This window comes from Physeter macrocephalus, unplaced genomic scaffold, assembly GCF_002837175.3.
Source record: "Physeter macrocephalus isolate SW-GA unplaced genomic scaffold, ASM283717v5 random_216, whole genome shotgun sequence".
Lineage (NCBI taxonomy): Eukaryota > Metazoa > Chordata > Mammalia > Artiodactyla > Physeteridae > Physeter > Physeter macrocephalus.
In genome coordinates, this window is record NW_021145502.1 from 36,964 (window position 1) to 49,978 (window position 13,015).

General features: G+C 52.4%; 1 protein-coding gene across 1 annotated transcript in view; it reads left to right on the forward strand.

The window, feature by feature from the left end:
* The first annotated feature begins 3,660 nt into the window (after positions 1–3,660).
* The window catches only part of HSPB8 (heat shock protein family B (small) member 8), a 13,001-nt gene continuing 3,646 nt past the window's right edge, over positions 3,661–13,015 (forward strand). The window contains exons 1-3 of the mRNA XM_028484710.2: positions 3,661–3,794; positions 4,030–4,409; positions 10,203–10,266. Coding sequence (XP_028340511.1) covers positions 4,043–4,409; positions 10,203–10,266 — 431 coding nt within the window. The 5' untranslated portion in view covers positions 3,661–3,794; positions 4,030–4,042. The remainder of the gene's footprint in view (positions 3,795–4,029; positions 4,410–10,202; positions 10,267–13,015) is intronic.

The window sequence follows — 13,015 nt, forward strand, 5'->3', positions numbered from 1 at the left end:
CTTGAAGTTCAGACACACCTGGGTTCGGAACCCACAAGCTGGTGGCCTTGGGCAAGTTACATCATGCCTTGAGCCTCAGTTTCCTCATCAGTAAAACTGGGGTGATAATAGTACAAACTGCAGGGCAGAGGACTGTTGTAAAGACTGAGTAAAACCATGTGCTTAGAGAGAATTCAGCTTGGTGCCTGGCACCTTCTAGGCACTCCGGAAATTTCAGTTAATATTCCAGTGCTGTCACTGTGTGTGGAGTCTGTCACACGTAGCAAGGCAGTTCAGACTCAGCGAGAAGAAGACATGATCTGCTCAGCCAAGATTCCTGAGCTCCCGTCATGTACCAGGTGCCCTTCTAGGCACAGGGGATGCCGCTATGAACGAGATACCCAAGGGTCCTGCTCTCATGGGGCTGAAGGTGCTGGAAATCCCATTACTGTCACCCACAGGGGAGCTGAGAAAAGGAAGGGAAAAAGGCATGATCATCCTTGCCTCCTGTTTGCTGGGGAGTAAGCTGGCTCTGGGGGCGACCAAGAGAGGGAACTCTGAGCCGGGTCGTCCTGGACCTGGAGGCTGAGTGAATTGGGGAGGCCGCCAGGACCCGCCTCCACGCCCGGAGCAAGAGTCCAAAGCCCTGGATTTGTAGGGCAGACTTTAGGCAAAAATGTCATCCAGAAAGCCATGCCTTGGAGGGCTTCATAGAGCGCCCCCTTCAGCGCCCACAGACCCCACCCCCATCGTGGCTGGACCTGCAGGTGAACGGGTAAAGGCTGGGCAGGGAGAGAACCTGGGTTTCTCACGGCAGTGGAAAGAAAAAGCACAGAATCAGCCTGGGTCTTCGTCCTGGCACTACCTGTGTGAACGTAGGCTGCTGTTTCTCGTCCCAGGGCCCCCGTTTCCAGAATGCAGGGTGATGTCACCCTCCCCCGGGCTATCTGTCTGAGGATTGATTGTGGCCCTTCCTGTGTGAAAGCTCCAAGAGGATGGCAGCCAAGAGAACCCTTGTTCCAGGACCTGGGGTGTAGCACCGCCCCCTCCCCAGCTCCACCGGGGTCTTTCCTTCCCTGAGAGCCAGCCTGGAGGCCCTTCCCCGCCCCCCGGCCACCTCTCCCGGAGGTGACCCCATATTTCACCTGCCAGCTGCCCACAGCCTGCAGGGCTTACTGACCACTCTCCCTGTGTGCTCGCTGTCTCTTCTCCAGGCCGCCTGTCAGCAGGGCCAGCAGCTGCCTCCCTGCTCAGCTTCCCAAAACAGAAGGCTGGCCTGACCCAGAAACACAGCAAGCACCTGGGCGGAAAAGGACGACAGGCCCGCAGGAGGATCGCCAGACAAGGCCTGGGCAATATTGTCCCATTCTGGTTACCGGGGGCTCCCACACCCCACTGGCTCGAGTTCCAGTCCTCAGCCAGCTGTGTGGCCCGGGGCAGGTGGCTTCACCTCTCTGAACTACAGGGATTCATTGAGGCGATGAATGAAAGTGCTGGGCACAGGGCCTGGTACACAGTCAGTGCTCAGTCAGTGTGAGCAGTGACTATGTTACAAGAGGCAGTACAGCAGAGGCATCAGGAGAGAAACTTCTGAGGTTCAAGTCCCAGCTCTGCTACTTAACTGGGCATACAGACAGGAGCGAGACACATCCTCTCCCTGTGCCTCAGTTTCCTCATCTGTTAAATGGGGATAATAAAAGTCCCTTCCTCATGGAGTTGTAGGGAGGATTAGCTGAGTTAATACACATAAATTTAAAGTGCTTAGACCAGAACCTGGCACATGGAAAGTGCCAGATAAACGCTAATGATTGCTGTTGCTATTTTCTAGCGGCACAGCAGTCTCTTCCCTCCTGCGGGACTGAATGCCGCAATCATCCCTGAAATGAGAAGGTAGGTGAGGTCACTGAGCGTGTGTTCCCCACCCCCTGCCCAGGCTTTGTGGAAGTGAAGCCTGGGAGGAAGGAGAAGCAGCATCTTCTAGACCACGCCCACCGGCAGACTCGCGCTTAGGAAGGCGACCACTGCTCGGAAACCTCTCCAGCCCCTGTCCAGGTCGCAGGCACGGCCAGCTTTCTTCTGTGTGTCACGCAGTGATTCTTCCCGTTCCTGGCTCCACACCCAGCCAGCCTCGCCCCGCTGTAATTACAGAGAGAGCTGAGGCCTCGGTGCCCAACGTGACGTCAGCCTGAAGCTTCCAGCACGTTGATCTCACCCCAGTCACTTGGGATGGGGGCGCCTCCAGCTTCCCCTCTCGGCCCCAGGAGAAGGCAGCGGGGTCTGGGTCTGTCAGCTCAGCCCAGACTTGCAGGTTCCCGCCCAGGCCCTGCCGCCCCCCAGCGGTGTGCACAGGCCACGCCCTGCGCCTCTGTTTCCTCACCTGCAGAATGGGCGTGGTGACAGCACCCACGCTGCTGCTGTGAGGGTTTAGGGCGATAACATCTGCAACCGCTCACCGCCGTGGCAGGTACGCAGGGAAGAGTAAACGCTGGCGGTGTTGTCACCCTCCATACTATTATTTTTAGCAAACTGCCTCACGTGTGCCCTGCTTAATATCAAACCGATATCTCAACCGATGACTCACTGAATTCCTTAACACACCCCCCCAAGCCAGCGCAGCCCACGAGGAAGGCAGGGTCCCGACCCTAAGCCCACAGAGGGAGCATAGCACGCCTCAAACTGCACACCTGCTGGGGACAGAAGAAAGATGAACCCAAGCTCGAGGGGCCTTTAGGTTAAAGGACAAGTTACAGACTCATTCTCTGAGCTACCTGGGAGGGGCAGGGAAGTCTAGAAAATAGGTCCTCTCTGGGCTTGGAATTGCAGACCAGACACTCGGCCTGAATAGAGCACCTTTGGATAATTATCATTATTAACTGTCGTCGTCATAATAGAAGCTACCCTTGGATAGCACTTCCTGTGACAGGCTCCTCATCTGTAGCACGGGGATCACTGCACCACTCTTACCTCTCGGGACTGTTGGTGAGGGTGAAGCAAAGCTAATGTTTGTGAAGCATCTGGAACAGGGCCTGGCACGTAGCAAGCGTTATGTAATTGAGAATCAACATTGAAAACATAGAAGTGATGGTTTGCTAAATGCTTAAGGAGGATGACCTCATGATACATCCCTGAGGAGGCTACTATGACACCCAATGTACAGGTGGGAACGCTGACAGCTCAGAGCCACCTGGGGAAGAATGTGAGGCCCCTCAGAAGGCGCAGAAGGCAAGCTCTGAGACCTTGAGGATGCTGGAGGCTTGGAAGGGGGCATTGCAACCCAGGGTCACCTGCCTTCCAATCCACCGGCTCCCGTCTCTCTCCTCCCCTTCCGCGGGTCCCCAGTGGGGAGGCAGGATGCTGCAGGCTCTGGAGAAGGTATTTCAGGAGGGTGATCTGAGCCCTCAGCCAGGCGAGGGTTATTAATAGCCAGGCCTTAGAGCCCCGCTAGGGGCAGGCAGGCTCTGGGGGGAAGGGAGCGGGAGGGAGGGCGGAGCTGAGCCCAGCCGAGCTGGGGGAGGAGAGTCCGGAGAGGCTGGCAGAACTTGGCCGCGAAGGCCCCTCCCAGCCCCCCTGGGAGCCCAGCTGTCCCCTCCGGAGATTCTCTGGGGCTGGTTCATCACCTCTGAATACTCCTGTGACAGGAGGTGTTTGCAGAACCCGCCTCCAGCCCCAAGCAGGAATAAATAGAAGGTACCCAGCCCAGGAGAAGCAAGAAGTTTCTAGACCTGCGTTCCCGGCTTATTAAGCTCTCCGCTCCACTCAGCGGCTCTGGCTGAGAGCCTGGACGGCCTGGGCGGACGGTGGCTGGCTGATCTCTGGTGAGGCTGTGTGGAGAGGGGTCCTTGAGAATTCTGCTGCACCGGCCAAGGGTCGCCTTTGGTGGCTGGAGAGTCTTGCGGGGCTGGGACCCCAGCCTGGTGTGTGCCTCCATCCTTGGCAGTGGCATTTTCCGAAGCTGAAGGATAAGCTTGGAAGGCCAGTGCAGCCACATCACCTTGCTGTGTGACCTTGGGCAGGTGGCTCCCTCTCTCTGAGCCTCTGTTTCCCCTCCAGCTCAGCAGCCGCCATGGCTGATGGTCAGATGCCCTTCCCCTGCCATTACACGAGCCGCCGGCGCCGGGACCCCTTCCGGGACTCACCCCTGTCCTCCCGCCTGCTGGATGATGGCTTCGGCATGGACCCCTTCCCCGACGACTTGACTGCCTCTTGGCCCGACTGGGCCCTGCCTCGACTCTCCTCCGCCTGGCCGGGGACCCTGAGGTCGGGCATGGTGCCCCGGGGGCCCTCTGCTGTGGCCAGATTTGGGGTGCCTGCCGAGGGCAGGAGCCCACCCCCCTTCCCCGGGGAGCCCTGGAAAGTGTGTGTCAATGTGCACAGCTTTAAGCCGGAGGAGCTGATGGTAAAGACCAAGGACGGATACGTGGAGGTGTCTGGTGAGTGGGGGGCAGGAAGGAGAGAAGCCAGGGAGGGGGTGTAGACCTCAGACCCGGAAGAGCCAAGAGAACGCTCCTTTGGAGGGGACGCTGTGGCCGCATGACACAGGTGACTTCAGGGCTCAGGAATGCAGCCCATAAAAGTTCTCTTTACAGGAAAGCTCTCCTCTTCCAGCTCCTAGGGGGAATTTTAACCTGATTCAGCTGCTGGGGGCTTTGGGCGCTGCATCAGCCAGCCAACAGGCAGGGGAATAGAAACCACGTTGCATGTCCTAACAGAGAGAATTTAATAGAAAGAATAAATTTAACAGATATAGGAGTAAAAAGCCAAAGAAGAAGTGGGGTTCACGCACCCAAGCATCACGACACAGTCCAGAAGGGGGTGTTTGATGCTGTGTAATGACAGTGTTAGTAACTAGCTCAGATGTCAAGAGAAACACCTTCCCTTGTCCCAGATGAGGAAACTGAGGCATAATTGTCATTATGAGGCTACGACGTGGTAACCCTGGTCGAGCGCTTACGGTCTGCCAGGCACTGTGCTCAGAGCTTTACCTGTGGCATCTCAATGAACACAAGCAGAAGGGGCGGGGCCTGTCTCCTCTTTTTTACAGATGAGGAAACTGAGGCACAGAGAGGTGAAGGTAACCCACCCAAGACCACCAAGGATTCCAACCCTGGCTGTCTGGGAACCGGGAGGCCAGAAGCAAACTGACAACTTGTCGAGCACCTACCAGGTGCCGAGGGCCACAGCTTTTATATTCTTGCTCTCAAATAATCCTCACTCCAGCCCCGAGAAGCAGAGGCGGCTGGTCCCATTTTGCAGCTGAGGAGGCTAAGGCCCAGGTGGGCACTCGTCCAAGGTCACGCCGTGAGTTAGCAGCAGGCAGAGTCTGGGCCTGCCCGCATCCCAGCCTGGGAGAGGGAATGTTTTGGGGGAGAGGAAAGAGGAGATGGATGCTCAGTCCCTGCGAAGCAGGGCAGCAGGGGAAAAGCTTTCTGTCCCTTCCCTCCCAATTAATGTTCCATTAAAAAGCATGTTCCTGGCAGGCTCTACCGGCTGGAAAATCAATAAAAGCCATTGCAAACAGGCTGGCTAGGGACTAGCCCCAGCAGAGCAGCCTTCAGGGGGAGTTTCAAAGGCTCCCAGGGCAGAATTATAAACATCAGAGGCTCCGGAGGGTGTGGTGGGCCAGGCGGCATTCTGGGGCCTTATGTGGGTGGAGGGAGATGGCCAGGGCGCCAGACGCCTGAAACCATTTCTCTGGGCTTTGTTTCCTTATCTGGAAATTGGGGTTCAAATGGCTACACGGCCTAAGGATTTTTGTCTTAGATGATGCATGTAAAGTGTGTATATAGTGCCTAGAACACAAGGGATCGGCGTTGTTTTGATGTTACTAGAATGCTAAGGCCCCAAAACATACATACATACATACATACATAAATGCTAGATGTTCTTTGAGACCCAGGTTCAAATCCCACCACCGCTGTTCAATCTCTGAATGGATATGGACAAGAAAGTCTTTTCACTGCTCTGAGCCTCAGCTTCCCCATCTGAAGAGTGGAGATCATAATAATATCCATCTTGCAAGGCTGTATGCAAGATTAAATACATGCAGACAATCCATGATAATAAATGCAGAGTGTCTGTAAAATGGAGCTAATACTAGTGTCTGCCTGGCACTCTGCAAACAAGGTGATTATTATCACTGCTCCTCCTGTCTTTGTTTTAATTAGGGTTCCAGAGGCTTCCACCCCAGGGTGGAGGGTGTTCCATGCCCTGTGGCCCCTCCAGGAGAACTCTGTCCAGCCTGGAGAGCTTCTTCCTCTCCATCCTCCTTTCTAGGTGGGGTCTGGCAGCTCCAGGCTGAGATCCCAGCTGAGTACCTTACTAACCCAGAGGCTTCGAGTGGGTCACAGAGCCTCAGCTTCCACATCTGTAAAATGGGGTCACTGGGGGCTTAAATAAGACAAAGACAGACAAAGCCTTTTCAGGTTGAAAATGCCTCACAGCTGTGCACTTAGCAACATCGGCTTGACAGAATCCAAATCCCCCAAGAATACATACAGAGATTTTTATAACAGGGATTTAAAAAATCAAATCGATTATCAGGGGCTCCGTTTGAAAAGCAACTTTCAAGGGACATGGGAAGTCAGATCAGTCTCCCATCCTACCTCACTTAATGACACACCCATTCTTCCTCAAGCTGTTCGTGCAGGGCACTGTGCTAAACGCAGCCATATGTTGGTTCACTGTTTCCTCAACATGGACTTCCAAGGAAATATGCGTAGGTTTGTTGCACCCATTTTACAGATGAGGAAACTGAGGCCCAGAGAGACTAAGTCACCTGAGATCGCTTGTGTCTCCGTGGCAAGGTCTGAAATTCAAAGCCAGGCTGCCTAGGTAGTTCCGAGTCAGGATGGCTGGATCTGCTTCTAATTGAGTGGCCTGGAACAAATCCTATGACCTCTTGGGCCTCAGCTTTACCCTTGGTCTTATGAGGAGTTGGACTAGATCAGTATTTGCCAAATGGTGTGTTTTAAGACATCACTGGGCATCTGATAAATGCAGGTCTCCTCACTGCAGGACTTATCAGAGCCTTGAATTTGCTAATGGCGTTTATGAATCTCTGAGAGGTAGCCCTGTCTTATCTGACCACATATGAGTGTCTAGGCCCAGGGAAGTGTTTGGAAAACGCTAGACTAGATGGTTTCCATCATGCCTCACATATACCCCTCCCCCACCCCGCAGCCACCAGCCAAGAAATGTTCTCTTCACGGGCCGCTGGCCCAGGTCCTGGCCAAGGAAGGGACTGGAAAGCCAGAGGCTTTATTCCACCCCCTCTCCTTAATCCCAGGGCCTCTGCCTCCCCTGGAAACAGCACCTTCTTTCTTCAGCTGGGCCGATGGCTTTCCCCGAAGTGCTGGTGCTGCTTCTTGGCACCTACGTTTCTCAGCGGCTGTGAGGGACCTCTAGCTTCCCCTGGCCTCCAGAGGGCTTCGGTTTTTTGTTTTTTTCATAATAATTGCTTTTTTGTTTACCAACATAAAATATTTCCATGGTAGAAAATGTAGACAGGAAAGCAAAATAAGAAATTAAAAATCAGTCATAATCCTTAAGCTGCCCCAGTAAACAGATATCCAAATAACGTGCAAATTAAGCTTCAGCAGGGGCCTCCTAGCAAAACCCTCTTTCTCCCAGCTTAACCCCCTCCCCCAAGCCCCCCTTTGCTTTGAGATCTGCCTTTGCTTAGAGATCCTTTGCTTAGAGATCCTCCCCCACAGCCCCAGTACCCTATTTTCAGAGCATGGACAGAGAGGTTTAGCTTCTGAGGATCAGTTTTTTCCCCCAGTATCAAAATAAACCACAAGCATTCACCTTCACATGGTATTTTTACAACTTTCAAAGCAATTCTGTGACTCGTTGGCTCCTAGGAAGTTGTCGTCACCGCCATTGTAGAGAAGAAGAGAGATGTGCTGGGAAATGTCAGAGCAGGGACTCCAATCCCCAACCCACATCCCTGCCTTGGAGTCTTTGCTCCAGCACTTCCAAGCTATGTGACCTGGGGCACATCACTTAACCTCTCTGAACTTCCATTTCCCCATCCACAAAATGGTAATAATAAAAGTACCTGCTTTCTAAGGTTTTTGTGAAAAATGAACAGTTGATATCGGTAAGGTGCTTAGAACAGTGGCGGACACCAAGGAAGCGCCGCAATATAAGAGTTTGCTATTATTATTCTCACCATCACCATCATTATCATTTATTATTGCCAGGACAGCAAGTGTGCAAAAGGGCTGAGTCAGAGGCACTGGCCTGTCCCCAGGGGAAGCAGGTCTCCGGAGGCCCAGGCTTTGGGAAGGGGACCAGGGGACAGACAGTGTTCCTCTGGCCACAGGCCTGTGTCAGAGCTGGTCAGCTGGTGGTCACGGACTTGGCAGGTCAGAGTAAACTCTCTGAGCTTCAAGAGGCAGCATGTTGGCAGAATAGTATGTTCTGGTTAGCCAGACACTCCCGTTGAAAAACGAATTCCTGTAAATGTACCCCTTTCCGCCCAGCTGGTGGGAGACTACGTTAATGCAGCCTTTCCTAAGGGAAATTTAGCAACATATAGAGCAAGTCTTCGAAATTCTAGAACTTGGAATTTATCCTAGGAAGTCATGAGGCTGGGTGTGAAGATCTAGCTACAAGAATGTTCAGTACAGTGAGTTTCTTTCTGATGTCAGAAACCCTCTCAGTGCCCCAAAGCCAGGGATTGGTTAAATGAACTTATATCTCCCCGCAGTTATTAAAAGTCAGGTTGGCAGTGAATATTTGCTATAATATGGAAAAATAATTATAATGCGTAAGGGAGAAAAACAAGTTTCAGGTGTAACATACAGTATGATCTCATTTGATAAAATGGGTGATATACATCTATACTATATAACATGTATGCATTTCTAAGTAACATAGAAAAGTCTGGAACGTATACAAAAATGTGGTTTCCTTGGGGTGATGGAATTATGGAGGGTTTTGATTTTTTTTCTTTCTTTTCTACATTTTCAAACATACACATGCGTTATCTTGTAATCAGAAAAAAGTTATTAATAAAGGAGTAATGAATAATAAAAAGCTAATGAATAATGTAATCACTTATAAATTATCAGCTTAAAATCTTGACTGCAGTAAGACACTATATTACACAAGGTTATTTACAGTCTAGATTCCAAAGCCCCTCAGAAGGATGTCCGCAGGTAAATGAGGGTTCTTGGCCCTGGAATGTGGCACCACAAATGAGGAATGAGTAATAATAGGAGCCTGATAGCTCTGCCAAGCGCTAATCCGATTTGTTTAAAGAGAAGTTAGAGATACTCTCTCCATTTAAAAAAAAAAAAAAGTGGGGATGGGCCAATGGGCTCAGAATTTGTTACATAAATTGCAGACGACAGCCAGTTTGTGCCTAAGCCTTCTTGTAATTTCATATTTTTCCTTCCTAAGGAAAGAAAAAAAGCCCTCGCCTGCCAGCCTGGAGGAGGAGGGGTGGGTGGAATTTCACATCCATGGCGACTAATGTGTCATTTCTCAGGGAAAGCCCCCTTTGGGTGTTGTTTTCTTTTAGCAGGTTGAAGCATTATTTCCAGGCAGTTCTTTCAGGACTCAGTACAGATAATGGGGCCCAAATAACTAACTGGAAGCTGGAACGGGCGGAGGGGCATCGGACCCCAGCCCTTGGCTTCGATTCCAAGAGTTGGTTCTGAGACTGGGGCTGCCATGCACTTGCTGGGTGCCCTTAGACCCATCCCTGGGCCTCAGTTTTCACATCGGTAACTGAGGGAGAAAGAGGCCCATCCTCAGAGCTGGGAAAGGGCTCTGTGCATTATAAAGCCAGCTGGGTGGCAAACTAGCCCCACTTTTTTCCTCTCACCCATTCTGGGATGTTGGCCTCAGGGGTCTCCTGGCTGGTTAGGAGAGAGGGGTGAGACGCAAGGCTTCGAAGGTGCCGTGCCACATCTTAGAAGACAGGAGATAGACTGTGATTTCCTAAGTCTAATGCATAATCATCTACAAACCACGGTCTAGGCCTCCTGACCTGCCTGTTGTCTTACTGCGTCTTCATGACAGCCTGGGAGGTGGTATCAAGTGGGTCCACTTAGCAGATGAGGGACCAGAGGCTCAGACAACTGGAGCCTCTAGACCAAGCCCCGAGCCACACAGCGAGGCCGAGGCCGGAGCAGGTTTTACATCTGAGCCTGAGTCCTGAATGATGCCCGAGGGACATAGCCGCTGACACATGGCTTTCTTCTCCCTTCCAGGTAAACATGAAGAGAAGCAGCAAGAAGGTGGCATTGTTTCCAAGAACTTCACAAAGAAAATCCAGTAAGTAACCTGGCAGTTGGATTATTTCAGGGTAGGATTGGATTTCAGGGTAGGATTGGAGTGGAAGTAGGAATGCCTGGGACCTGAGATCTGGGGTCTCTCCCTCTTGGGCGGCTCTACTTCAAGATACACCCCCCCTGCCCCCGGGCAGGGAATTGAACCCTTGCACCTAAAGGGGAGAAGGTATCACAGCAAACGTGCAATAGATTCCAAGAAAGGGGGGCGCGTAGGTTGTGCCAAGTCATCTGCTCGGGGCCCCGTGAGGTGGGATTAACAATCTCATTCTGTAGACGAAGAATCCGAGAGTAGGAAAGGCAAAATGACTTGTCCAAAATTCCAGGGACAGGGTTGGGAGGACTGGTTGACTAAGGAGAGCCTCTGGGGGGCTCCTGGCCATGTCAGTCCAGTGTCCTAACAAGCAGCCCAGCTCAGCTGCCGAGCCTGCAGCAGCTTTAGGCACTTCTATCTGGTCAAGTAACTCCCAGCAAGCTGCCCCGAAAATCGGGGCACTCACCCACCCATGTGATATGATGCCCCAAGTTCCCCAATAGAATCTTTCGAAGGCTGCTTGCTCTAAGTCTCCCGTGGCCAGCAGAACGTGCGCCTTCCCTAGAGCATCCATATGAATTAGGCTGGAAGGTGTCCTGCCGTCATCACTACTCACCCCCTAGAGGGGTTTTCAGGCTGAGAGATTGGGACAAAGGAAAGGCCACTGAATCTTAACTCCTGCCCTCGCCCTGGCAAAGATATCCTGTGTCTGGAGAGATTGCACAAGCCGAATTCTGAGGCAGCTTTCAGCTTTAGGATTCTGTGGTCCTGTCTCTCCTGCCATGTGCCCATTCCTAACCCACCGGGCGCCTCTGGAGTACTTAAAAGGCTGCAGCCACTTCCTGATAAGGCAAACGCCAAACTGTTCCTCTCCGCGCTCCCTGGCTCGCCTGCCATCCCCAAGGCCCACACCTTTCCCTAGTACCGCAGCCAGCCGCAACAAACGTTGCTGATGGGGGAGAGAGGGAGGGAGGGGGCTGATGTTTCTTTCTTTCTCGTTTTTTTAAAATAAATTATTTAATTTATTTATTATTTTTGCCTGCGTTGGGTCTTCGTTGCTGCGTGCGGACTCTCTCTAGTTGCGGCGAGCGGGGGCTACTCTTCGTTGCTGTGCACGGGCTTCTCATTGCGGTGGCTTCTCTTGTTGCGGAGCACAAGCTCTAGGCGCGCAGGCTTCAGTAGTTGTGGCTCGCGGTCTTCCATAGTTGCGGCTCATGGGTTCTAGAGCGCAGGCTCAGTAGTTGTGGTGCACGGGCTTCGTTGCTCCACGGCATGTGGGATCTTCCCGGATCAGGGCTCGAACCTGTGTCCCCTGCATCGGCAGGCGGATTCTTAACCACTGCGCCACGAGGGAAGCCCTGATGTTTCTTTTAAGAGACTGAAATAAGGTCTCAGGATGGAGTCACAGGCAGGGCAAAGCTGTGAAAGGGACTGAGCCGGAAAGAAGTCAGCAAATTCATCATCTCTAAAAGGCAGCCATTTCCGTGGATCTCACCATCTCCGAGGCCTCTGGGAAAACAGCTTGCTGGGAGTTACTTGACCAGAAAGAAGTGCCTAAAGCTGCTGGAGGCTCGGCAGCTGAGCTGGGCTGCTTGTTAGGACACTGGACTGACATGGCCAGGAGCCCCCCAGAGGCTCTCCTTAGTCAACAAGTCCTCCCAACCCTGTCCCTGGACCCTCCAAGCCTCCCCGCATTGCAGCGACTGAAGGGCCCCCAGGACCCTCCTCCATCACTTCGGCATGGATCCATCCACTCTGGTTGGTCCAGCTGCGCCAGTTGTTAAATATTTTTGAACCTCGCCTCTGCGTGTAGGGAGTCCCAGCTCCATGACTGAGTGGGTGACTTGTAGCACAATGCTGAGCTGCTCTGAACTTCTGTTCCTGTGTCCCTCCTTCCCTCAGGATGGGGAATGAGAGGATGCGTACAGACTCAGTGCCCAGCCCATGGGAATTAAAATTATTGAAGATTCCACAAGGCTGCAATCACACAAGAGTAGCTAGGACTCCCGGGACCTCCTGGCTCTGCCCAGACTCCAGACACCAAGCAGTGGGACTGGGGTTTGGGATGGCTTTAGCCCCATCTCAGAGGTCTCATTGCCTCTCCCAGGAAAAGCTCCGGTCACTAGAGGACAGGGAGGCTCCTTCAGCCAGGCTGAGATCCTTCCTTGGAGATTTCCTCCCAGACAGGATGCTCCAGCTCTTTGCCTCGCCACGGCTAGGAATTCTTCTCAACACATCCATCCCCACGTGAAAGACCCCGTTTTGACTGAATGAGGGAGAGAGGGAGAGGTCTTGGAATTTGCCAGTCAGGTTGTGTGCAGGGCAAAGCCTGGCGATGGGGGCTTTTCCACACCCAACTGGAGTGAGAGGCCAGGGGATGCAGGAAGTCGTCAATGCAGGATGCCCAGAACCAAAGCAGACTTGAGTGTCTTTGCTCCACACCTTCCCGGGTGTCAATCTGATCTGCCATTTAGTGACCCCGGTGGTGTGTCAGGAGTCATGTTAAAAGAGGTAGAGTTTTAATTTTGTTTCATCTTTAAAAGGATGCTATAACCATAAACAAGATGAAAAGATAACCCTCAGAATGGGAGAAAATATTTGCAAATGAAGCAACTGACAAAGGATTAATCTCCAAAGTTTAAAAGCAGCTCATGCAGCTCAATATCAAAAAAACAAACAACCCAATCCAAAAATGGGCAGA